The sequence below is a fragment of the Phyllopteryx taeniolatus genome, chromosome 23, assembly GCF_024500385.1.
Source record: "Phyllopteryx taeniolatus isolate TA_2022b chromosome 23, UOR_Ptae_1.2, whole genome shotgun sequence".
Lineage (NCBI taxonomy): Eukaryota > Metazoa > Chordata > Actinopteri > Syngnathiformes > Syngnathidae > Phyllopteryx > Phyllopteryx taeniolatus.
Window position 1 is genome coordinate 765,298 of NC_084524.1, and position 25,853 is coordinate 791,150.

At 45.9% G+C, this 25,853-nt stretch overlaps 1 protein-coding gene across 10 annotated transcripts in view; it reads left to right on the forward strand.

Annotated features, from left to right (window-relative positions):
- The window catches only part of LOC133472831 (neurexin-2-like), a 237,212-nt gene that overhangs the window by 11,147 nt on the left and 200,212 nt on the right, over positions 1-25,853 (forward strand). For all 10 annotated transcript variants that reach the window (XR_009786862.1, XM_061764247.1, XM_061764245.1 and 7 more), the window contains exon 2: positions 21,840-22,913. Coding sequence is in view for 9 of the 10 variants with exons in the window: in XM_061764247.1 (XP_061620231.1) it covers positions 22,202-22,913 (712 nt within the window). In the remaining variant the exon portion in view is untranslated. The remainder of the gene's footprint in view (positions 1-21,839; positions 22,914-25,853) is intronic.

A 25,853-nucleotide genomic window follows, 5' to 3' on the forward strand; every position in this document is an offset into this window, starting at 1 on the left:
CATTCCCGCACGCTCTTTTACAAAAGGCAGCACCAGAGAATGTGGAACGTGACAGATGAGCGCGCGCACCCACCCCCGCTGAAACCGACCCCCACCTCTGCTTACCGCCCAGTGCGGAAGACAGAGAAGGAAAAGGGAACGTGGCAGGGAGAGGGAGATAAGAGCATGGAAGTCTACTCGTCCTTCTCTTATCCAGCTAAGGCACGTTCGCATGCAGGTGATGTCAAGAGTTCTGTGAGGCTAACATAGCAGACTTTGCTGTTTATTTTGGAAAAGGAAGTGACTCGCTTCCTCTCTTGTGAGGGAGTAAAAGAACCCAGCGCTTCCTTTTGTAGAAGGGACTCGAGCAGTGATCGTATCATGCATGACCTCTGTACGCAAGTAGAAGAATGGGATTGATCCCCAGTTTTCTGCTGGATCGGGTATCTGCTTAGAGGATCAAATTAGAAAGCCGCTAACGTGTCCAGCGTGCGCCACGATCTCTCGTGGTTGAGCGCCGTCTGTGCCGCTATGTCACATGACCACAGGAAATATTTGCACCCAGTCTCTCTCGGGATTCGTTTGAAAATAAAAACAGCAGTGAAAGGGAGGTTAAATAGAGCATTGGACGGAGGCATCTCCATAATTCATTCCCAGCCGTGGGCAGGAAAGTCCTTCATTCCACTCGAAATAATACATGAGTCGTCCGCCGCACAAGACACACAAGGGTTAATTTTTCATGACCGCTTGAAAGCAAGCGACGACGAGTTCAAATCAATCACCGTCCCGAAAAATGCTCGCTTTCGTAGCCGTGTGCTCCTTCGTTCCAAATGATTGCAAAGCAGCGAGGGGCTTGTCTCAAATGATTCTGGTTTTCTACTTTGAAGGCAGCGGCATATTCCCAAAGAATCCTTTTTCGAAACTCTTTTGCAATTTGCAACCCCGAGTGCCTTCTCCCATCCAGTCCATGAAATGGGCAAGCACTGTGATTTCAGTCATATGTCACTTGTAATTCTCTTTCCTCTCATATGCATGCACTCCAAAATGAATAGCACTCAAGTGTCCTGTTTTGGACTTGGACAAGCTTTGTGTGTCTACATTTAGGCGACTTCTTAATACTGGCGTGGCATGAGGAGTGTTGTTCACAATCCTGCCAATTTTCAATGATTTCCCAAAAATCGCTGAAATCAAAATCTCTCTGCTGTCAAACGCTGTGGGCAACAGTGCGCTCGCCCTCAAGCGGCGATGCCAGCGCCATGCCCGTGGCCCACGTGGCCTGTCGCGTCAGATTTGGTTTTTTTCTTCACCCGTCGCTCTTCCGTTTTGGCACTTATGGGCCACAAGATCCGAAAAACTGAAATCGAGAAAAAGCCTCGAATGCTGTACAGTATCTCCACAACTGCGTACTGCATCCTTCTCAGTCTGCACATTTTCAGCTTTTATCTTCAAACTTCAAATCTCTGAATCTTTTGTTCTGCCGTTTGTGTTTTGGGCGGTTCGCCTCGCAGTGTTGCGCGCCGCGCGCATATTTGACAAGGCTGCCGGCCCCTCGGTCGGCCGACCCCCGACGAGTGTCGTCCGCCTCCCGTGGCACGCGCACATGCTCGGCGTGTGCGCCCACCTCGTGTTGTGACAAAGTCCAATTTGCTTTTTGTCCATTCCTACCGCTACAGTAAGCTTTCACTGCAAGTGCCAAGGTGCTGTTATAGATTCAATATGACATGACCATTTTCTTCCCCCCCCCTCCAAACTCACAACGGTCGAGACTTGAAGTGACACTTTAGTGACTTCATGGTTAAATCAATTATGCTGAATCGTAATGGCCTCCCTCCTCAGAATGTGACCTCCCTGTTTATGGATAATTGCTTCACGATCGTGGCGTTTTATCGAGTGCATTGCACCACGCAATTGAGGCCCGCCGCTGCCATGCATTTTTAATCCCGTATGCATATCTCGTGTCTTGTGATATAACAACACGTCATCATCATCACCAAGGTCAACTTTGTGTACATGAAAATGTTTGCCTGCTCTCATTCACTGCCAGCCGTTTCCTGAGCAGGGGACCCCTAGACTGCCAGGCATTTTCACTGATTTTTCAAGCCCCACAGAACGATGGAAACACCAAAACCACCAAAAGAAAGATCAGACTCTCTTCTTTCATCAGAAACAAAAGGTTTGTCTCTAGCTTATATCGTTCAGCAGACAAATATAGGCTACTTTCAGCCAAATCTGTTTCTGGAGGGAAAAAACTGAGAAAGCAGCCTTTTTGTGGAAGCAGACACATCAAGCACAACAACAACTTTGACACCAATATTTTTTGTCTTCAGTGAAAATCTCAAACATCTGAACATAAAACAACACTGAGAAAGTACTTTTGACAGAAAAACATATGTATTTATTAGACACAAATGCATGAACAAATGGGGCTCCCACACTTTTTTCCTCCAAATTCTCTTGCTCTACCGTTTGCGCAATAGTCCAGGCTTTTATTACCTTGCGCATAAAATCTGCCAAAGATTTTATGCTTCGGTGGCAGTCAATGGGATCTTGTGCGGTTGTCATTCTCCTTGAAACCAGTGTCTCCTTCTGCTTGAAGAACAACCTGTGCAGTTTAGAAATATAGAAAACTATTACTATATATTGCTGTCGTGGCTTTCAATTACCTTTTTTTGTTTGCACTGCGTACTGGAATGGGAGTCGAACGTCTGGTGGATGCAGAACCTGCATGTTTTCAAAAATCCATACGATGACTAGAGAATACTTTTTCTTGATGTGTTTTGCAAGGGTAAAAAAAAAACACCCACATTACTCATCTTCGTCGCAATCCCAAAAGTCGTTCGCGTGTTGAATTCCTGCAGGATGGACGAAATGCAAAATTCACATCAGTTCTGGCAACAGATGTTACATTGTAATTAATGTGAACTAGTTGGACGAAGGAAGCGCGTTTGCTCGCTAAATGTAGCTAACGCGAGTTGCAAACAAGTTACCTTCGTCGAACTTCGTCGATCTTCATCGGAGGAAGCTCGGGATGAAACTCGGCCGGCTATCCAGACGGAGTTCACTCATCACGATTCCGGAATCCATTTACCCAAATACTGGTCGGCAGACGATCAGTTGGCATCCCGCCATATGGATGGGCCGGCATTTTGCGCGATAGCTTTGCAACAAAGCGATTGGCTCGGAGCGTCATCCTTTATTCCCCCGCATGACCTAAGGTGTCATTCCTGTCGGTCGCAGGAATATATTTCTTGCCTTGGCCTAATACATTTCTCATACCGAAAGCTTTTTTCTTTCGATTTTTTTTCCATTTTGTCTTCTCTCTTTTCCGCCATTATGTTTGCCTTCTCTCATTGTCTCTTGCACCCCGCCTCCTTCTTCTTCTTCCTCTTCTTTAATCTGAGGGAGGGACGTTCACCTCAAGGCATTGTTGCCCTCTACAGGGTGCCATTCGTCATTGCAGTTATCCAGATGCTTGACGATCACACGCAAACTGCACAAGACCTTCCCCTACCAATCCCTGTTAAAAAACGCCATTGACGTCTTTAGACGGCATTGGCAGGGAAAGAGTTAAATACACCAGGGGTCCTCAAAATGTGTATTTCCAGTATATGAAGAGTTTAAACGCAAAAGCAGTTATAATTTTTTTTTTTTGTGAATTAAGTAATATTTGTTTATTCCTGGTTTCCAGGTTAAAGCAAATATTTGTCCTCGTTCATTTTAAATCAAGCAATTAAGCGGCTAATTTAAAAAAAAATCGAACTTTTATTGAAGTGTTTTCATCACAAAACCAGACAACTCATAATTTTCTTCCAAAACAAGTCCCACATTTTTTACATAACTATCAAATCACACCGAAATGATAAATATTGCATTGCGAATGAAAATTAATAACAGATGAATGGACGAGAACTGCAGTCTCTTGAATTAACCCCTGACCTTAATTTGAAAAGTACCCTTAATCCTACCCTTCCAATGGAAAGAGAGTTACATTGATTTCAGAGTCGAGTCATCGCTGCTGTCCTCAAGATGGTGTCGACCCGCCTGATTGTGACCAACGGCGGCGAAGGCTTCCTCGTAGAATCTGCGGACCAGATCACAAACGACAATCCCGCCGACGCCTTTCACGGCGCCGTCTCTCATGGCCTGTTTCACAATACAGTTGGAATGAATCATATTTTACGCTCACTTTCGAGCACAATCAAAACTGCATGAGCAAGCAGCAAGTTAACGACTAATCACCTGTGTAGACATTTAAGGACATACGGGAAAATTGCTGAGTACGTGATGATGTAAACACGTTTTGGCTCGTGATTGGCTTACAAGGAGATGACGGTAACTGCAGTAAAGTGTGTTGGGCTTTCTGAAATCAAACTTATTTTGGTTGTTTGGTTTTATATTTATTTTATATATATATATATATATATATATATACACACACACATGTATGTGTAGAACTACATTTTCAAATACATGTAAGATTATATACCAAAAAAAAAAAAGATTTTGTTCTCGCAGAAGGATGACTTTATACCCTTAAGTAATACACCTTTTTATCCATCCATTTTCTGAACTGCTTTATCCTCACTCGGGTCGCGGGCGTGCTGGAGCCTATCCCAGCTATCTTCGGGCGAGAGGCGGGGTACACCCCGAACTGGTCGCCGACCAATCGCAGGGCACGTATAAACAAACAACCATTTGCGCACACACTCACACCTAATTGCCCTTAGGTGTGTCTTTTAATTGACTCAAAGGCAAGGTGAGGAGGAGTATTTGCTTTATCGTGTTCGTTTTATTGTCGCGACACAATTTATTGCACCTTATTTTTCAAATCCCCAAGATACGGCTTATGCACTCTATTTCAAGAACCGCTGCTCCACGCCAAACAGACAAAACAAGAACTGCATCAAATATTCTGCCTTTACAAAGCTAATCATGCGCAGATTTGCTGGAAACTGTCATGGAGGTACTGATACGTTTGTTTTTGGTGGCTGTGGTAGACGTGCACTGCATCATAATGAGGGCCGTGTCTCATATTTCGGCAGGACGTCTCATGAAAGAAAATTACGAAAGGAAGCGTTGAGGATGAGAGAGGTGCTTGTGTTACACGTTGAGGGTTGGGCGGCGGTGGGCTCAACTCCTGACGCAGCTTAAGCCTTGACCCCACCTCAGGCCAACCTGATTAGACCACCTCTGCCTTGCTTACTTCCACTTCCTATTTATTCGCTAACGGGCTTAGAGCTCCCCTGGGGGGGGTGGGGGTGGGGGGCCTTTTAGTTGTCGTAATCCCAGCTCGCTTTTGCTTCCGTTTCCGGTACGGGACTCCCCTGTGAACGCCGGCGGTAGCCATCTTGTTTTGAGCGTGGCCCCAAACAACGCAAGACGATCCTGCGCATTATATTCGCTCAATTTAAAGTGAATGAATTATTCAGGCTGTTGCTGCTCTGCATTTTTCCTCACTTCCCCCGAGAGGGAGAAAGACCCAATCGGAAAAGAAGGGCAGGTTTTATTACTGCTTTGCTACCACTGCTGGGCGTGGAGTCATAAAAGCCGACAGCATCACCCCTGACTTATCACTAGCAATATAAACATAATAACTCCACTGCGATGCTGCATTACACTGTAATTGACCCTTTCTCATCTGCAAAATGTAGACCATCATTTCCTCTTCACGTTTGCCAAAACCTTTGCGTGGAAGATGAAGTCAATTAACACAAGCCGCTCTGACTTCATAAATGCCACTACGAAGTCCACTGTTTGTTCTGTAACGTCCCTTTTGATGTTGCACTGCATTGCAACAAATGTGGTGAGAAACAACGGGGAACAGAGAGATTTGAAACAAGCAACCGCTAGCCCAATGCTAACATCACGGAAACAGCCCTCGACATGCTAATGCTAATAGTTATCATCGATAATCGTGGTTTTAGAAGCGGCGGATATTGGAACACAAGTGGTGGAGCAACACGTGTAGACAGATATACTATTCTCAGCCATTTTCTTTATCCTCTAAAAAAAAAGGACTAATAATACAAACAGAATAATACGTACTGGGTCACTTACAGTACTACTAGAAGAAGTGGATTCTTCTTCATTTGTGTCTACATGACTATTTTATACTGCCTCCTGGTGGCCAAGGAGGGCACACCGGGAGGAGCGTCGCAATGAAATGAATTGCAGCAGCAGCTCGTGTCCCTTCCCACTCCCAGCACAAAGGCTCTCAGACCTGGCGCAGATGACGCTTCGTTGTTTTCCACTTTTGCGGGCTGTATGCAAGAGCTTTTAGAGCATTTCAGGCCGGTCCTTGAGCCGAGCGTCACGGGAGCCGAAAAAGTTCGTTTTTGTTTACACGACGGAAGGAAGGTGCTGCTTTGTGTCGACAAAGAATGGAAGGATGAAGAATGTAGCTCCGACTCAGCGCGAGCTACGGATGGAGGCAAGAAGCTCTGTGGTCTGGAGAGAGCCAGGAGAGCCGCGGCGGAGCGTGTCTCATGCAAACTGTGATCATAGAGTGCGTGGCTGTTGTGGGATCAAAGGCTTTGTCGGTCAAAGCCCCTTTACTCTGCCTCAGCTGCTGCGGGAGGCCCGGACGTGGGAATAATTCATGAGCGGAGACGCTCGGCCCGAGATGAGACGCCGCATCTGGGGTCAGCGGGTCCCGGGGCCTCTGCTTCCCAATCCCGACGCGGGAAGCACTCTGCCGTATTATCTGCACGAACATTCTCGGTGTTCTGCGTTTTGCATGTTACGGGAGGGCGGGTGGGTGGACGTTTTGGCCTAAGATGTGTTGCTTTTCTTCGTCGGCTTGTTTGTATTTTTAGCTAACTAATCTTTCTCTGGTGCAAACAGTCAAATGGCACTCATCACCCAGATTCCAAGTTTCAAGCAGCATACGGTTGGAGCTCGCCGCGAGCCTGCATAAATATTGTTCCGTCTTCCTGTGGCGGTTGTGAGACACAAAGATGAGGAGCTTCCAAAGCTAACAGCCGAGCTCGGAAGACAAACACATCCTTCATTTTTCATTGTCGTCGCGCGCCTTGCATAGCTTGTGAGGCTTTCTGTAATGACTCTATTACGACCGACAACACATCGCTTGCTGGATTTTTCGAGTCAAAGAAATCTTTTTCGCTCAACTACGGAAGTGCGCACTTTGACCGATGTGTCAATAGTGCCGGTTCATTTGCATAATGTCCATTCAACGCATATAATGCACAATCCGATTCCTATAAATGCAACAGCCACGCCTCTTCATACATTGAGCTATTATCATCATGACCGTTATCATATTGAGTTTCCTCATCAGTCATCTCTGTGTGTGATTTGATTTTGCATTGATAAATTACGTAGATTAGATAACATTTACTAGTCCTACAACGGGTACATTTGCATACATTTGAGATTTGGGAGGGAAGTAGACGTTTAGTCCATCACCACCTATGGTTATTCGCCGTTACCTAGTCATAATTGCTTGGCCTAGTTCTAGCGTTACATCGTGCAGTTAGCCGTCATGCTCTGCTTACAACCTGAAAAAAAAATGCACCTTCCCTCAAGTGTTTTGTGTCATTTGGGCTATGTTGTGGTAAATACTGTTTTGACTCCTTTACATAAGTAAATCTGTCGTTTTTAACTTGTTTGAATCAGTACTTTGACTTGTACTAGTCTTTTTCCACACGAGTCCCACCTGTACTTGTACTTGAGTGTAAGTATTTTTTCCCCCACCTTTTTTCATGGCGCTAACAAGCATTGCATACATTTCAAAAGCAAAAAAAACCAAACAAAACGACTATTTAAAACCCTCCAGTTTGTGTTTCTTTGTTTTTGAGCTGAAGAAGTCATCCAAAATAACATTTCATTTATTGACATGTGTCACCTGTTGTCAGCCCAGACTGCAAGTATTCGTGCTTGTATTGTGCCGGTCTGCTGCAATTCAAGTCCTGACGAGCATGTGGAAACATTTTCATTATATTCCTCAGAAGCCCGTGGGCCCATCAAGCCAAACACAACCCCCTCGTTAGCTGGCCAATTACATTGATTCTTCACTTATGCTGCTTTTTTGGTGCTTTGTCTTGCATCCATTTCCTGGAACGGACCTGCATTCAATGAGTCTTCAATATGACCAGAAAATGGAATACATAAGAAGCGCTGGGTGATTGCACTAGAAAAGCAAAGCAGCAGAGTGAAAGAAAACCAAATCAGGCAGCGCAGCAAAAAAGCAAAAAGGATTATTGAAAATTGTGCTATTGTTAGTCGAGGACGTCAGAGTGCTTGTGTGCGTAATCCAGTAGGGGAGGCAGGAGACTCACAAAGCCATGCCAACTGTTACTGACAGCACGCTGCAGGATTATTGCTGCACCTTTTCACTCCCCCCGTTTTTATTGCCCACTCACCCCTCCTCACTAAATAACCATGTTTAAGGAAACTCTTTATTCTCCGTGTCAGACCATTGAGGCATGCCCACGTCTCAACTTCCACCCTGTGGACCAATATGTGCCATATTTTAGGGGGGGGTGGGGGTCTTCATTAGCCACACTCCATTATCAAAGGCTGCTTTAATTAGCAACATCTGCAGAATACATTTCGATCCAATACAAGAGCTGAATTAAAAAAAAAAAAAAAAAAGATATTGTGCCTTAATAACAGAAAGCGTTTAAAATATTTTGGGATGCGTGAGAAATATTTGAAACAGCTCCCACTATGGCAGACAGTGAACAATACACATCAAAACAAAACAAAGAAATGCTTCATGCCACTCCCAGTTTAAGTTTACGCTCAAACGAAACATAAAATGAAGATTCACGATTTAAGCAACAGATACTTGAACACAGATGGTAGCGCAAAACATGTAGACCGATAACAATATCGACATATTTATCCTCTGCGATAAACAACGAATACTACTGCGGCTTACTGAGTCACTTACAGTAGTTGTGAAACTGTCTTCATTTGTGTCTGCATGACCTGCAATGAATTAATCGTGACACTCCAACTGTACATTCTATTTAACAATGTTATTACCATATGTTTTTGTAAAGTACAATAATATGGAGTGCTTTTTTTGGGGGGGGGAGGAGGGCTGCAATGGATGAATAGCATTTCCGTTCATTCCAAACTCAAGGCACCGCTTCTGGTTTTGATATTGCCCTAATGGAGTGGCGGGTGAGTGCATAATGAATTGCTCACCATGAGGACAAAGGTTAATGAAACGTTTGCAGGTACAAGCGCTGACCCTGACGTTTTCTCCGGTGCCATCTCACGCTGTTCATTTTAGTTGACACTGGCACGCTGCCCGTGCATGGCATTGTGGCCCCGCTCTCTCCACTCAGTCACTTCACCTTGTTGCAATCTTCTTTTCCTTTCAGCTTGTCCATTTAGGGGTCGCCACAGCGCGTCATCCTTTTCCATGTAAGCCTGTAATCTCCTGCATCCTCCTCTCCAACACCAACTGCCCTCCTGTCTTCCCTCACGACATCCATCAACCTTCTCTTTGCTCTTCCTCTCGCTCTCTCGCCTGGCCGCCCCATCCTCATCACCCTTCGACCAATAAACTCCCTCTCCCTCCTCCGGACGTGTCCAAACCATCCGAGTCTGCTCCCTCTAACTTTGTCTCCAAAACATCGAACCTTGGCTGTCCCGCTGATGAGCTCATTTCTCATTTGATCCCACCCGGTCACCCCGAGAGCGAACCTCAACATCTTGATTTCCGCCACCTCCAGCTCTGCTCCCTGTTGTCTCGAATCCGTCCATCATGGCTGGCCTCACCACTGTTTCATAAACTTTGCCCTTCATCCTTCTGTCACATAACACACCTGCCACCTTCCTCCACCCGTTCCAACCCGCTTGGACCCGTTTCTTCACTTCCTGACCACACCCACCATTGCTCTGGATGGTTGACCCCAAGTATTTCAAGTCCTCCACCCTTGCTATCTCTTCTCCCTGTAGCCTCACTCTCCCCCCACCAGCCCTCTCATTCATGCACATATATTCTGTTTTACTTCGGCTAATCTTCATTCCTCTGCTTTCCAGTGCATCCCTCCATCTTTCTAACTGTTCCTCCAGCTGCTCCCTGCTTCCACTGCAGCTCACAATGTCATCTGCAAACCTCATGGTCCACGGGGATTCCAATCTAACCTCATCTGTCAGCCTATCCGTCAGCCACTGCAAACAGGAAGGGGCTCAGGGCTGATCCCTGATGCAGTCCCACCTCCACCTTAAATTCATCTGTCACACCTACAGCACACCTCACCGCTGTTCCGCTGCCCTCGTTCATGTCCTGTATTAGTCTAACATTCTAACTCTGCCACTCCAGACTTGCGCATGCAGTACCACAGTTCCTCTCTGGGTACTCTGTCATAGGCTTTCTCTAGATCTACAAAGACACAATGTAGCTCCTTCTGACCTTCTCTGTACTATCCCATCAACATCCTCAAGGCAAATAATGCATCTGTGGTACTCTTTCTAGGCACGAAACCATACTGTCGCTTGCAAATACTCACTTCTGTCCTGAGTCTAGCCTCCACTACTCTTTTCATAACTTCATTGTGTGGTTCATCAACTTTATTCCTCTATAGTTCCCGCAGCTCTGCACATCACCCTTGTTCTTAAAAATGGGCACCAGCACACTTTTCCTCCATTCCTCAGGCATCTTCTCACCCGCTAGAATTCTATTGCAAAAGCTGGTCAAAAACTCTCCTAGATGCTTCCATACCTGTAGAGATCCTTTTCTCCTTCTTTAGTGTCCAACCTGGCATACATGTCATCATATGCCTCTTGTTTGGCCTTTGCCACCTCTACCTTTGATTTATTGTTTGTCAAGGAACCATAAATTCAGCAGTAAAAGTGTAGCCAAGGGATCCATAGCACGTATCTCAAGTTTCACTCGCAAATGAAAGCTTGCATCTCGAAAAACTGTTAAGTTGGGTCACTTGTATCTCAAGGTACCACTGTATGTGGGAAAAGTGGTTTTGTCATTGGAAGAACAGCTTCCTTGTGCCTGAATACCTTTTATCAATCATCCCGCAGTCTCGGATTTGGTAGAAAAACATCGCACAGGGAGACATTAATGACATAATTAACAAATTAGGAATGACTGCACATATTACGCAGTACGCACAGTACGTTGATATGCCGAAAGTCATTTAGATGGCACACAGATAATTGTCTAACACGCAAGAGATAATTCCACCCTTGACGCTATTGTTGCATTGCATAATGAGTCATCATGAATCCTGACTGCAATGGCCTACATGGAATATTCACGACAATACTCCTTGGCTCGCGTGTTCTTTTGGGATCCACTTCATGAGGTCTTCACGTCCAAGGTGCTGCCGCGCTCGGCACGAAGCGCCGGCCTCCGCACCGGGAAGTGGGAGTCTTTTGTGTGTGCGCAAGACGGGAACAAATACTGTATGAAAAGGAGCCACGTGTTGGAGTCGGGGCACGAACACGCATCGCCTCACCGAAATCAGCGTAGCCTTTGGCGCACGCCACCAGCAAGCGTGGAATAGCAATTGCGGATCTAGAACGCCTCGCTGCCACTTCGAGTCTTCGTAGTCCGCAAAGATCGTAACGTGGCTCGTGTTTCGTGTTTCGAGGATTGCATTGGAGTGTCGGCCTGTCAGGACAAAACGTTATTTGGGAAAGTATACCTTAGCATTTGCCTATAGCGCCGAATAGGCGAGCCGGCTCTGCATGTTCTCATCCTTCAATTATTATTATTGTTATTTAAAAAAAACAATTAAAATGGACAAGAAAACCACCCTCGTCATCCTCTTTGTTGCGTCTTCTCAGTCTTGGTGCCTCTGGAAGAGGCTGTGTGTCCTCGGAAAGGGCTTTATCGCATTCAAATAACATTAGTCAGCAGTATAACAAAGTGCAAGCATTCTCCCCAAACATTTTGGGCCACTCCCTCTTCTTCCTCCTGTGAATTTCCCAGCGATGACAGGCGAGGAATGAGGACACTCATTGCTGCGCCACCGAGAGCGAGGCCAAACATTTTTAAGCAGCTAAGACACTCCTGTCCGCAACCCCCCCCCCCCCCCCCCCCCGCCGGCCACGACTCGCTTGAGTCACACCTAGGAGGGAGCCGGCTTCACCTGCGACCACAAAAGTCAGCACAGCCTTCCACTTGGTGCTTGCACCTTGCTCTGCGCTTGTGTGTGTGCATGGCCATTGTCAGTGACCTTCAGCTGTTCGAAAGAAAGGATTCTCTCACTGAAATTCTTTGTACATTGCAGGTGAAATTGCCTTCCCGAGTCTATTCAGAGTTCCGTTTATTGTTGGCTGGAAGCTGTTAAAGAGAGAGGCATTTATGGAAAAGTAAATGCACCTGCTTTGTTGGCAAGGTGGAAATAATTGCGAGCGTCATCGTCTGATTTCAGATCTTTGTCCTGCATATTGCATCGTCAACTAGCTTTTGTGGAATCCTGATAACCAACAAACAATGTGTCATCAGAACATCACCCTCCTTAGTGGAGGTAGAGAGAAAAAAGGTCTGCCATAAAAATGCAATTACACCTGAAATAGCAACCACAGCGGCGGAATCCATCTCCTCGGACAAGGTCTCGATAAAAGCAACCACATCATCAATCAGCGACAACGAGCTTCATGAAATATTCACGTGAGACGTACGCGAGGAGATGGATGTAAACTATTAGTTGAGAGATTATGCGGGATGGGTTTGTCCACCAACAAGGCTATTTTGAGGGCCACCAATCAATTTTCATGATGTATTGATTAGCCAGTCACTTTTTACTTGAAACCGTCAGGCAGTTTTGCTCTAACCCCAGCACCACCCGTTGGGCCACATCATGCTCAATGACTTTGCCATTTTATTTTCAGTCTTGTTCCTCTTTTGCCTTATCTTGAAATGAACCAAACAAATATTGAGGCCGAAGAGAACAAATACGGCATTTGTGTTGAACAACCATTTCAGGAAAGGCTGATACTGCATCAGAACCTCAGCAAATACGAATATCCCATGGACATACTGCAGTGGTGGCTGGTCAATAGGGGGCGCTAGGGAGCCACCCCAGCACACACAGTGGTCACCGCATTACTTTCTTTGAAGAGAACAAATAAAAAAAACATATTTATAGTTAAATAAAAAGATTGTGAAATATATGTACATCTATTTTTCGATGAGCAGGATAAATAGTTTTTGCCGCACAAATCTGTAGCCACTGAATCTGGTTTGAACTTGACATGCGTAGTCAACTCCTCTTCCATACGAGCGACTGGACCGAGATGGGGAGCTACGTTCGACGTCCGACTGTCGCGGCTCGCGTTCCGTGTTGAGTCAAGCTCTTCAAAGTTAACCCGCTAAAATATTGCAAGCTTTACGTCTCATCGTCCCTCTGCGGTAAGATTGTTGTGCGAGTTTGGGTGCTGCTATGCCACAATTTGCTGTGCATTCCGTGTCTTGGGTAGATCAATGAATGCAGCTGCTTGCACCCGCTTTTTTTTAACGCATTGCCCGTTGCTTGATGACATCACAATGAAGGTCAATTCTCTGCTGTAATAGAAAAATGTTCTTAATGGAGCCACTGGCATTGAAGCGTCTGCCCTAACTGCCTTGGGGTCTTTTCCTTCAGTTGTCCCTCCCTGCGCTGCTCACGCAAAGACCACGAATAAGTCTCAGCCTTCACCTGGGACGCGTCTGTAATGAAAACCTTTGTGTTTGTTCCGTCAGCCGGCGCAGCTTCTAAATCGAAGGGGATGTCACAGCCCTTCCCGCTCGCGGAACGGCCGCACGGGCACCTTGCCACCGTGCTTGCCAATACGTGATGCGCCATGCGCAGGTGTATTCGAACACATGATCGGATGTTCAAATCCGAACACTCCACAGGCTGATCTCTCGTGATTGTGGTTCCCTGCTTTTGCTCATTTGTGCACTTACCTTGTTGTTGTCCTCAAAGTGAGGGTTCCAACCAAAAGCACTCAGCAGAGCAGACCGACACAGAGAAATGAATTGAATCAACACTTTTTACCGCCAATAACGATTGGATAACGGTTCTTCTCGGCACGTTTCACGCGATCCTGCTAACGAACAAACCAACCATTTTTTGGGGGGGATGTTTCTGGGGGTCTTTTCCTGTCACGCCTCAGCTGTTTGCGCGCTCTTCACGATTTCTTATCTGCACATCCCCCTCTTCTGTATTTGACGCTGCTGTGAGCGGTCAGGGGTCTGAAACAGAAGGCACTGATGTGCGGGCCCTTGGCTCATGGCTGTTGTCACGGCGGTATCGTACGAGGGGGTTAGATGGCTTGGAAGCTCAAATATTGGGATATCAGAAGTTTATAATTGAACATGAACAGATACAGAGAGTGACAGCCTCGTTCCGTCGCTCTCTTGTTGCACAGCTGCCTCTAATCTCGTCTTGTTCTGACACATTGCAACTTGACCAAAATCCATCAATGCCACATTTTCTCAAAGTCACTTTGACAGCGACACTTTTGATGTAAGACTAACGACAAAAACACCAACATTTCGGCTCTCTGACATAGCCCAAAAAAAAAAAAAAAAACAATTAGCGGTGTTCGTATTGTGCTATGTAGAATTTGAGCATCTTTCAGCAAATACATTGCACCAGTGACATCATTATTGGACTCAAATCAGGGTCCAAAAATGTCCCCAAGCCCAAGCTGTAACTGGAGAACAAAAGCAGAACCCTTGAGGGCATCTACCCTCTGACAACACACTCTACCTCTACATTCTTTGTGTACTCAGCTTGTTTCCATCTTTACTATCCCCAAAGAGGAAGCGGTTTGTTCGGGGTGGATGCTCAAAGAATTCCTCCTGCATTACCTTGTTTTTCAAATCCAGAAAGAGTGAGCATTGCTTACATAATCTATTTCTTTATTCTCTAACGACATCCGCCTGGAGGCTTGTAGAAATGTGCATATTACGCTCACGCACACGCGCACGCGTACACATTGTGTTTAGCATAGTTGTCTCACTGTCCATATGTGTATGTGCGCACACACAGAGCTACGTGTCACCTCGCATCTTCTCAAGCCCCATTCGTGCTACTTCCCCCTTGTGAGTCACAAAGCAGTACCGCCATGCCCGCGCATGTTCCCGCTCGTTCGGATTAAGAGCCGTGCCCGCCAAAGGAGAGCCGAATCGATGTTTTATTCGGAGAGGAGAGACGTCGCTCGTGCGTTTCGTCACGTCTCTTCTCGCCTGAGCGATCGACGCCACAAATGAGGCGCGGGCGTGATACTGAGCCTTGCATGCGAGACGGGCGGGGCCCGGAGAGCCGCGGTGAGGTTCGTTTGCCACCATTGGAAGGATACTAAATGAATTGAGAGGACCGTAATGAGCCCAGATTCTTCCGGGGGTGTGACATGAAACGCGTTGCTCACAGAGTGGACATAGCAGTGTGCGTCGTCTGCTATCTGGACATAGCAAAGCTGAGGCCTCCAGTGTGTTTGCTGACGCTGCAAAATGTCACAACTCCGCCAGTGTGATGATTTTTTGCAACTGGATGCTTGCCCTGCTGTGGCCTCTGTGACCTATGAAGATCACGACATGAAGACAATTGGCATTTGTGGATGGATGTTGCTGTAAATGCCATTCTACAATGTGTCTTTCGAAGCGAGTCAAATAGTATGACATAGTAAGTGCACATCTCAGGTTAGCACTCATGAGCTTCTGATTCTCCACATTCATCATGCGGTCGAGTGGCAGCTTGGGTTACGAGTTAAATTCCTTCCGTGACCACAGTTGTGACTCAAAACATTCCTATTGCAAATCATCGTTCTACATTGAAATGGAAGTCACATTATCGCTTCCGGCCTTGCGAATACGCCCCCAAAAAGGTTTGGAATGTGTTACTCGGGAAAATAGCACTACTAGTTCGACTTCATAAAAACAGAGAATGCTAATATCATAATTAAATATAATGGAGAGAATTCATCAGTTTTTGCTGCAGGATTCTATGCTTCAATTCTTTGGACTGCTCCTTACGGTGTGTCTGCCTTGGCCACCGGGGGCAGTATAACACAGTCCTACAGAAACATACGAAGAGTCGACACTACTTTCACTGATTGTTTTTTGAATGAAAGGATAAAGAATGTATGCCTGCAAGTATTGTTATCATTTGTGTTCAAATAGTCATTGCTTGAAGGGTTACAGCATCGCAACTATTGATGCTAACCCTTACCAGGGGTGTCAAACTCATTTTTGTCGTGGGCCACATCGTAGTCATGCTTTCCCTCAGAGGGCTGTTAGCAGACATGCAAACGCCAAAGGCATGAAAAAGGTGACAAAAACAAAACAAAACATTGTAGCGGGGATCTGGGGGGATCCCCCGGGGGCCCCTGCCGAAAATTCAATTATTATTAATGAATTATTATATAATAATTAATCTGGAAGACTCTGAAGAGGACGACAATAAGGCAGAATCAACAAATTTGCTTCACGCAGAAAAACATTTATTTCCACTGCTCAAGTACATGTTGATGGACAAATTTAAGATTCAAATGAAATTTGCCTCATTTCTTTGCTTTTTTGTTTTGGCCTCCAACTTGAGCCAGGCCCATCTCCACCCGCACCTGATGCCGGCGTCAAGCTGTGCCACATGAATAGGATCCTCCTCTTTAAGTGCTCTCATTGTGGAAAAGAATTGACGAAACCCATTGTCTGTTTCACTTCATTTTTCACTATTACCAACTTCAAAGGCTAATCCCAAATGCGTCCTCCAGGAAAATATTAAGTACAGTATTTTTCTGTTTTTATTGGCCATTTCTGAATTTAAAGTTAGTTCATTCTGTGTTGTGACATCATCCCTAACATCGCTCCGTCGCTGAATAAATTAAACATTAACCTCCGTAAACTAATTAGATAATTGTAGGCGCGGTTGCTAATTAATACAAGTTGTACTCGCGGACCAGCTCTTGTCACCGATGTTACGTGTGCTTCGCGGTTCCGCTGGGACCGCGACCCGTAGCACCTCAACGCGAAAATACAAAAGACCAGCGCGACAAATACGACACTGGCTGATCTGATGAGCAAAAATGTTGCTTCAACGTAAGATTAGCAATAGAGGATGTCCGCTCCAGAGGTGGCGTAGAGTAGCCAAATATTGTACTCAAGTAAGAATACTGTGACTCAAAGTAAAAAGTAGCCCTCCAAAAAATACTTGAGTAAGAGTAAAAAGTACACAGTGAAATAATTACTCAAGTACTGAGTAAATAGCACAAAGAATAAAAAAACTATGAAAAGATAAACAACAAAAACATTTGCAATTTACTGCACGGTGTTTTCTCAAGTTATACGTGAGCTGAAATTCCCACGTTTGGGCAGACAGCGCCAGACAAATACGTCAATACATGAAAGCGGTTGTTTTTGTTCGTCTAATGTAAACAAGTGTAGCGTGCCGTTGCCTTCATCGTAACGGAGACCTGTATAACTAGGTTTGAAATGAGAATTTAATGAAAACTGTTCAAATGTATTCAATGAATTTTTCAAGGGGGACAAAAAAGGTTCGCAATGTTACTGAAGGTTAAGACAATTTCTAATGTGGGTATTTTAACAAGAAACATGAAGTCGACGCACATGATTTGCTTTTGCGGGCCCCATGAAATAATGCGGCGGGCCAGATCTGGCCCCCGGGCTTTGAGTTTGACACCAGTCTATGGCGTTATCCGGGGTCAACATTAAGCTAGCGCGAGCATTCCGAAGGCAACGTTGTTTTAAATACACAACATGTAATTGTCTTTGTTTTATGGTCACGACAGTAAACTTCAGGGCAATAAACAGCTTGAAGCCTTTTCCGAAGAATGGTTCACTGTTTGCTGCTTATTGTGAAGTGAGTTGAGTTTGTTGCACCAAACGGCGCTCGCCACTTAAAGCAAAAAAGGGGCCGAACGATGGCTCGTATCCCGCGCTAGTCACGTGGCTCGTATCTCAAGGCACCGCTGCATACGGATTCACCATTTGGATCGAGTCAGGTGAGGTTTATTTTTAAGTCGCGCTGTTGAATGAAAGTACTTTTTCACCTCAGTGGCTATTTTCGACTATAGTACAGATGCTTGTGCAGAGAGGATGAAGGGATGGAAGGAAAGAAAGAGGTTTTTGGAGTTGAAAGATACAGCGCAAGCAATGCGCTGCCTCTCTTGCCCCTCTGCCAGCTCCAGCTCGTCTTCTCGTTATCTCCGCCAGCCTCCTCTGTCTTTTTGCCTGCGTGCCGTCTCACTCGGCCGCCTCTGAAACCCTCGCCTCTTTTTCTCGTAGATAAGGCCGGCGGAGCTGTAGGCTGCTGGGCTGGTTAATTGGAAACGGGAGAGTCCCGAGGCCTGGCCACTGAGCCTTGTGCTTTCCTACCCAAAAACATCTCCAGGCACCAGGACAGCCACACGCATGCTGGCGGGCATGCACGCACGCACGTGCGCGCGCGCACACACACACACACACACACGCATAGTACCACCCACGCACTCAAACCTAATCGGCCATATTCCCTCAGTGCCCACAGCAAACATTTCACGCATGCACAACATCTCAACAGGAAGTAGTTAAGTATCATACTCCGAGAGATAACGTTGCATACTGTAAACATGCTGTTGTTGCCGCCAGCTGCCTTTGATGGCGGTCTAACATTCCAGATCCAAAATTCACTGAGGGTGTCACCCCACAACGATAACCGCAGTGTTCCACCTTTCGCGACCCCGCTACATCATAGAATTCTTCGATTTATAGCAAATGTTGTCGGATTTTTTTCCTAACGGTTTTTATTTGAGTTGATGATGATGTGTCGAGTGAAATATATCCTTTTTTGTTTTGTTTCTGTTTTTCTTAAAATAATCCTGAAAAAGAGCGGCGGAAAACCACGTCCACATGAGGTTTATTCAAGCTGCAACTATTTTCCTTTTCATGCATTGCCGAGGTATCTGCTCAGGACGCTGTATCGGCAGATACTCAAAATGAAGTGAAGCGGACTCGGGGGCAAAAAATGTGACAGAGACAGCCCTCTTTTAATATACAGAAATACTATATGGTACTGAGAACAAATAATTCAGAATTCGAATTTTTGAGGCTCTGATCGTCTGCTGGTAACATAACACATTCTCCTGCTCGATATGCTTCTGGAAGAACGGAATTAGGCAGCCGTTGCATTGAGAGCCCTTTATTTCTATTGTCTCAACATAACAAGCAGATATGGAATATTAGGCACACCTGCACAATACAAGAACTGTATTAATAATAGTAGTCTGTCTAAACTGCACTGTATCATACTGAGAGGTGTTTTTAAGATTCTTGGGGTCAAAATATCAGAAACTACATTTCAGCTTGCACAGCAATCACATTTCCCTCGATGATTCACCTTGTCGAGGTACCCGTGCCAAAACGATGAAACGACGAGGACTCCCGCTGTAAGTAGAGATTAATCTGCCGAGCTAACAGCGAGGCTAAAGCTCTTGATCTGCTTCATTAGCAACTCCTCATTGGGGATAAATGCAGTTCGCGCAGGCCGTTCTACCGGCGGCTCAGAGCTGACAAGGCCCATCAAAGCGACGAGGAGCGCTCGCATCTGGATAGGCTTCATCAGGGTGCTCGGCATTTTATTTGCACATTCTTTTTATGACCTCCGCCAAGGAGTAGAGGTTTTGATTAGCTTCAGATTTTTCTGCAGTGTGCAATTTCCTTGAATCTTCCTCTTCTTGCCGTCGTCCCCAGTTTTCAACCCTTTCCAAATGCGATACCCCAAAAGGACCAAGGACCAAGTGGCACTTTCCCCCCTAAATTTGCCTGATGCCATTTCTCGATTTTGCATGTTGCCCATGTTGAATATTAAAAGTTTCCCGGTGTGAGTCTCTGGTTAATTAGAGCGCGGTGGCAGCGGCCTCGTGCTGACGGATGCTTCCCCGCTGAGCTTCTTACAGGATTAATGACTCCTGCCTGGCTGGAATATGCTGTGTGTTTGTGTGTGCGCGCGCGCGTGCGCGCGTGTTTTGTTCAGTCGTAAGTGTGTATTAACTGTGTATAATCCGCACACAATGATGTTTGTGCAAACGAATGAATATGTAAATACATGTTTGAGGTACGCTTTCTTTATTGTTTGTCTGGATTATTACAGTTTGACTTTTTCAAAGTCATTGTCAACGTCGGAATTTTAAAAACATGTCAAATGAGAAGCAAAGTAAACACACGCGCACATGCAGGCTATGCACCATAGCACTCGTAGCCAGGAGTCATATGCTTTTTATCTGAAGAAGCAAGATCAAATCTTTATGCAAGGGTGGCATAAAAAGTCAAGACCTTGACATGTATTACATTTAAAAGCATGTACCTAAGTTACATGCAAGGAAACGTACACTTTAAGCAATATTTGTGTATTTATGCTCAGCTACATACTTTATGTTATGTACTCCGCTCTTCTAAAAGTCCCACTTTGCCACAAGTGACGATATAAATATGAAATGGGACAGTTTGCGGCGGAGACTCCTTGAAGTGATGGGAGGAGTTTGCGTCAAGATCCCGATGCTAACATCTCCCACGGGCTTGATGTGGGAGGAAATAGGTCGCTTCTCGCTCACATGACCATGCGGCTATCCGGAGGCGTTGCACAGCTTCACTTTGACAAGGAGAAGGGTCAGGGTGCGCAGATTGCTCTTTCACTCAACTGGCCTCTCGCGCTGCGAGTGAGAGAGAGCTGTGCCTTTTTTCACACGGCAACAGCTGAGCCAAATTCGGGAATGAAACAAAATGGAAGGCACTGGATGTAGTTGCTTGTGCTAAACATTGCGTTTTTGATGCAGAGCACAGGTCACTGCTTTTGTCTACTGTACATCGCGACATCAGATGAAATCCGAGAGTCTGGTTCAAATGACGTGTGTGAATATAAAGCAAATAAACAAAAGTCGACAAGCTTCGTGACGAGAACCGCCATGACTGCAAACGCAATACATTTTCAATCTCAGAGCTGCAGTTGTGCCTCCGGACTTCAGTGTCCTTGAATTTTGGAGGTCACAAATTCACCAACATGCTTAATGCCACCAACCCGACACGGGAGAATTAAACATTCAGTTTAAGTCGTCGATTGCAGAGGCTTTCAGATGTCGGAGGGTTGTCTCGTACTCAGCAAACAATTAGATGTACTGCCACTCAAACAACAAGTTTGCTTGCTTTGGTCTGGCATGCAGAGATTCACGCCGTTTCAAAACGAAAAAAAGATGTTTTGATGACTAGAAAATGGAGAAAATCGTTTCGCGTTATAATTCAGTGGTTCGATAGTCAGTATTGTTGGACTACAAGTATGGGACTACAACAATTCCATCCAGAATTGAACGACATGGCACCTGACCTCCTCACATTGCATACATATGGAGGAGTTTGTACCTTCTTTTCCATCTTAAAGAAGGACAAAAATATCCTCTCCGACCTCTCAGAGATGATGAGCCCCCTCGGTCCTCCCTCGTCTTCCTCTATCAACATCACGCCTCTGAGACGTCGATTATGCGGATGACCCGCCTGCGCTTTTAATCTGACGCCATCGCTGTCAGGGGAGCAGAAAGGGGAGCGACGTCAGGGAAGGCGGGCACCATCATGAGCCAAGTCTCGGTCGGGTCAAGGGCATCCATTCAGATTTCCACTCGGTCGGCGGCGCTCGCCCATCAGTTACGTTTGATTCAATGCGGTGTGGGTTTGCTTACGTATGCTTGCTGTCACTAATGAGCCGTTGCATGCGTGTGTTGCTTCATACCTCCTCAGGAAACCTCTGCCAAGGCCAAACATTTCTTATTTGTATTCTCAAGCTTTATAGACAAAGACTTTGTTCTCACAATGTTGGTGTACATAAACAAACCAAAAGACAATGGTACATGTACATGTCATTAAAATAATGTGTTTTGTCTGTCTTTCTCAGATCCTGCCTCGCCCCAGTCATTATGTGACTCCTATTTTCCCAATTTGTTGTGCTTCGGAGAAGAATGGCCATCCACTGAAATCAAGAGTGCTTTTGGGACTAAAGAGACCAAGAAGTCGCCTAACCTCCCCTTCCATTTGTGCTCTACTATTATTATTCATTCAGTTCGTAGAGGCGCCAACGCATGGAGAGACAGAGGCGAGTTAGGATAAGGACAAAGAATTAGATCAGGGAAATCTGGAAAACAGAACTGCTGGGTCGGTGGGAAATTGGGAATAAAAAGGCCCCGGCTCGGCTTTTTCCTGGGTAGCTCCAAGAGTGACAAATTGTTCCTCACATTTCAAATCTGTTACCTCTGCATCATGATTTGGGGCTTAAGATTCCCGTGTTGGCCCTTGTTGCCGCTGGCCCTCGTCAGCCTGCTGTCCAGAGTGAGGGTGCTGGAGTTTGGGGGGGCGCCTGGCCAATGGGCCCGCTACGGGCGCTGGGAGGCCGGCTCGGTAGGCGAGTTGAGCTTCAGCCTGAAGACCAACGTCAGCAAAGCTTTAGTACTCTACCTGGACGACGGCGGCAACTGTGACTTCCTGGAGCTGCTGATCGCTGGCGGGTGCCTCCAGCTGCGCTTCGCCATCCACTGTGCCGAGCCGGCCGTTTTGCACACAGAGACGCGGGTGAGCGACGACCGCTGGCACATGGTCTTGCTCACCCGCAACTACCGGGAGACTCTCCTGATGGTGGACGGCGAGACCAAAGTGGCAGAGGTCAAGTCCAAGCGGAAGGAGATGGCCGTGGTCAGCGACCTGTTTGCCGGCGGAATACCGCCCGACGTGCGCCTCTCCGCGCTCACCTCCAGCACGGTAAAGTACGAGCCCCCCTTCATGGGCTTGATCTCCAACCTGAAGGTGGGAGAGACCCCACCTACGCTCCTGAACAGCCAGGGCATCCAGAGCGACCTGGAGTACCTGTGCACCAAACAGAATCCGTGCTTCAATGGAGGCTTTTGCTCCATCCAGTACGGAGAGGTTCAATGCGACTGCAGCCACACCCGCTTCAAGGGGAAGTACTGCAGGGAAGGTAAGGAGCAACCTACCACTCGGGTCACACTTGATTGATTTCCTTGTTGTCAGCTCATCAATGAGATGGAATACAAAGAGCACTCCGGGTTAAACTCTGCTGAAAGCCATCAACGGCCCAGAGGAAGGCTACGCTCTCATCGAGGACCTTTTATTGGAATTGTTAAACTAGATGCGACTCGATGAGTCTTCGAAAGAGCACAGACAGTGGAGTTTTAGATCTATCAAACGCTGTTGGCTTTGTTTTCTTTGCAGGCCTATCGTCTGTTTAGCTTCATGCGCTCCTGTGCTGTCGTCTCATGTCAAACTCTATGTCTCCCTCCTCCTTCCTTACTGACTGACACATCCCATTTCCATATCTTGTGTGCTTGTGCCTCTGCTGCACATTTATCCATCTTGCCGGGTCTGCACCCCCTCCCTTCTCAAGGCTATCTGGATTTTCCATCTCTTCTTCACCTCCCAACACGTCTTTTTCCCTCTCGCTTGCGCTCACTCTCACTTCACTCCACTTATCTCTTTTTTACCTTTGACCACCGTCAGCACTTCCACTCCCGCCACGCTAACGTCTAGCTCCGCAAACCCACCCATTTCTTTTACGCTAACAAATTCAGAAATGGATTTTGCGCCTCTAAAATAATCTGTAATGGGGGTGAAGTATCAGGATGATTTTCTCTGGCACTCTTTTGAACAGTCTTGTAACGGAATACAAACACTTCGTTACCATACTTAAGTAGAAGTGTCACATATCTCTACTTTGCGTCGTTATTCATATATCTGGAAACGTTCACTTTTACTTTCCTGAATAAAACGTATACTGCATTTCCTCTAACATCTACGTGACTCGTTCGTGCGAATAGAAGCAGAAGAAATTGTTCTTTGACGTAAAGCCTGAACTGAGCTCACAGGCGGCTCTGGCGGGGCGGGACCCTAGTGAGGAGAAGCGGAACGGAAGATGAATGAATGAATGAGAAAATATTCAAACTTTTTTTTAATACTTCTGACTGGATTACTTCCTTTAATATCCGAAAATTACTTTTGCTACTTAAGCACAACAAATGTCAGATACTGTATTTTCCTTTTGCTCAAGGAATATTCTACAAAATGACTTGAGCTGCTGACGTTACTTTCTATTACGATACTTTTACTCAAGTATCGCTTGCAGGTACTTTGGACAAGGCTGTGTTTTCAAATGAAATCAAGCCCATGCTAAGTCCCTTCCCCAGTCCAGGACACATTTTGAATGATGATTATTGATGGTTAGTTATTTTTGCCCTTGTACATTAGTTGTGATGTTTGGTAAGATGGAACATCTGTGAATTGTAATAAAAAGTGAATTAGTGTATTAGATCCTTTATGAACTGCTTTTGCTATTTTTGCTTTGCTTAGCTTTTTGCATCGCTTTGGGCAGATGCAAAAGTTTCAAAACCGTAATAAGCACGTAGCTCTGATCCTGTTCCAGGCCTTTATGTTGCCATGTGGGAAGTGTTGAGCAACCTTTCAGCAGCTTCACAAAGCTGTTTAATTCTCCTTCTGCCGCATGGACGACTGCGGTTCAAGGCGCGGAAAATGATGTCACCGCTGGCTAGCCGTGGACGCCTGTCTGCCTGCTTCCTCCTCCACCTCCTTCTCCTTCTCCTTCTCCTCGTCTTCGTCTCTTTTCCGTCTATGTGCTCTGTGTCAGATTGCCGTGTGCTGGCTAGAAGCTAAATTGAGAGCAGAATACCAATGCAGTGCTACAGTGACCGGAGGAAACATTTGTCCTTTTGAAACCGAGAGGGAGATCTAGAACTCGTGGAGGAGAGCAACTGTGAGGAGACATTCATTTGTGCCGTCTTCATTTATCTTCAGAGATGTTCTTTGGCTGACGGTGGTAAATTGGGTCATTATGGCGGCATATTTATTCCTTTTGACTCACTGCAGGTTTGAAGACACTCATTGTCTCAGGGAAAAGACGCATGCAAGCTGTGTGCTGTCAGTAATGCAGGGCCAGTCCAATGACAATAATGATCTTTAGAATTTTTGCGTAATCTTCCAGAGTAGTCATCTGACGTTCACATCCTTATATATCACATACTACATGATTTTTGATATGCTACTGACACCCGCGGTACTGTGCTAAGCAAAATGGAACTCTACCCTGGATTTAATAATTTAAGCACTGTAACCAACATTCCCAATGTTAAAGTTTGTGTCCCAAATTAAATAGTATATAAGAATTGAGAAATGTATGTCTGGAGCAAAGTTGAGACAGAGAGAAAACATATTTGTCAGCTCGGACACATGATTAAAAACTGAAGTCAGAAACCGCACAGGAAGGTCCAATTTAGTAGGAATTTAATGTCCTCTGAGACTTTTTATTTTTCATCCTGAAATTGACCTTGTGGATTATTTTGTTCTGCGCATCTCAATCACACACATTTATTCAACCCAGAGAGACTATGTAGTGTCTCCTGTTGCTTTTATCGGAATACAACCCTTAATCAAGAAAGTATCATTTGGAAGGGACATTATCACTGCTGCACTGGGATTGCCTGATGGCTAATTAGTAAATGTGTCCCAAAACGTGCGCTTACCGACGCGAGGCGGCGGTTTTCGGTTGCAAAGGTGGACGTTGGCAGAGCTGGGATTGCCTGATGGGTAATTAGTAAATGTGTCCCAAAATGTGCGCTTACCGACGCGAGGCGGCGGTTTTCGGTTGCAACGGTGGACGTTGGCAGAGCGCGGCGTGGAAAACTGCGAACGAGACGCCAAGGAGTCGTGCACCCTGGTGATAATTGCAACTGAACCGGAAGGAGGGGGACGATGAGATTTGGTATTGCAGCGGGTGGTGGTGTAGTCAAAACCCATAACTGAACTTGAAATGAACTTGGGCTGTGTACGTTACTAAGAAAAATGCTAAATTAGGGAGCTGCAGCCTGCAAGGCTAACCAGGAATAGTATT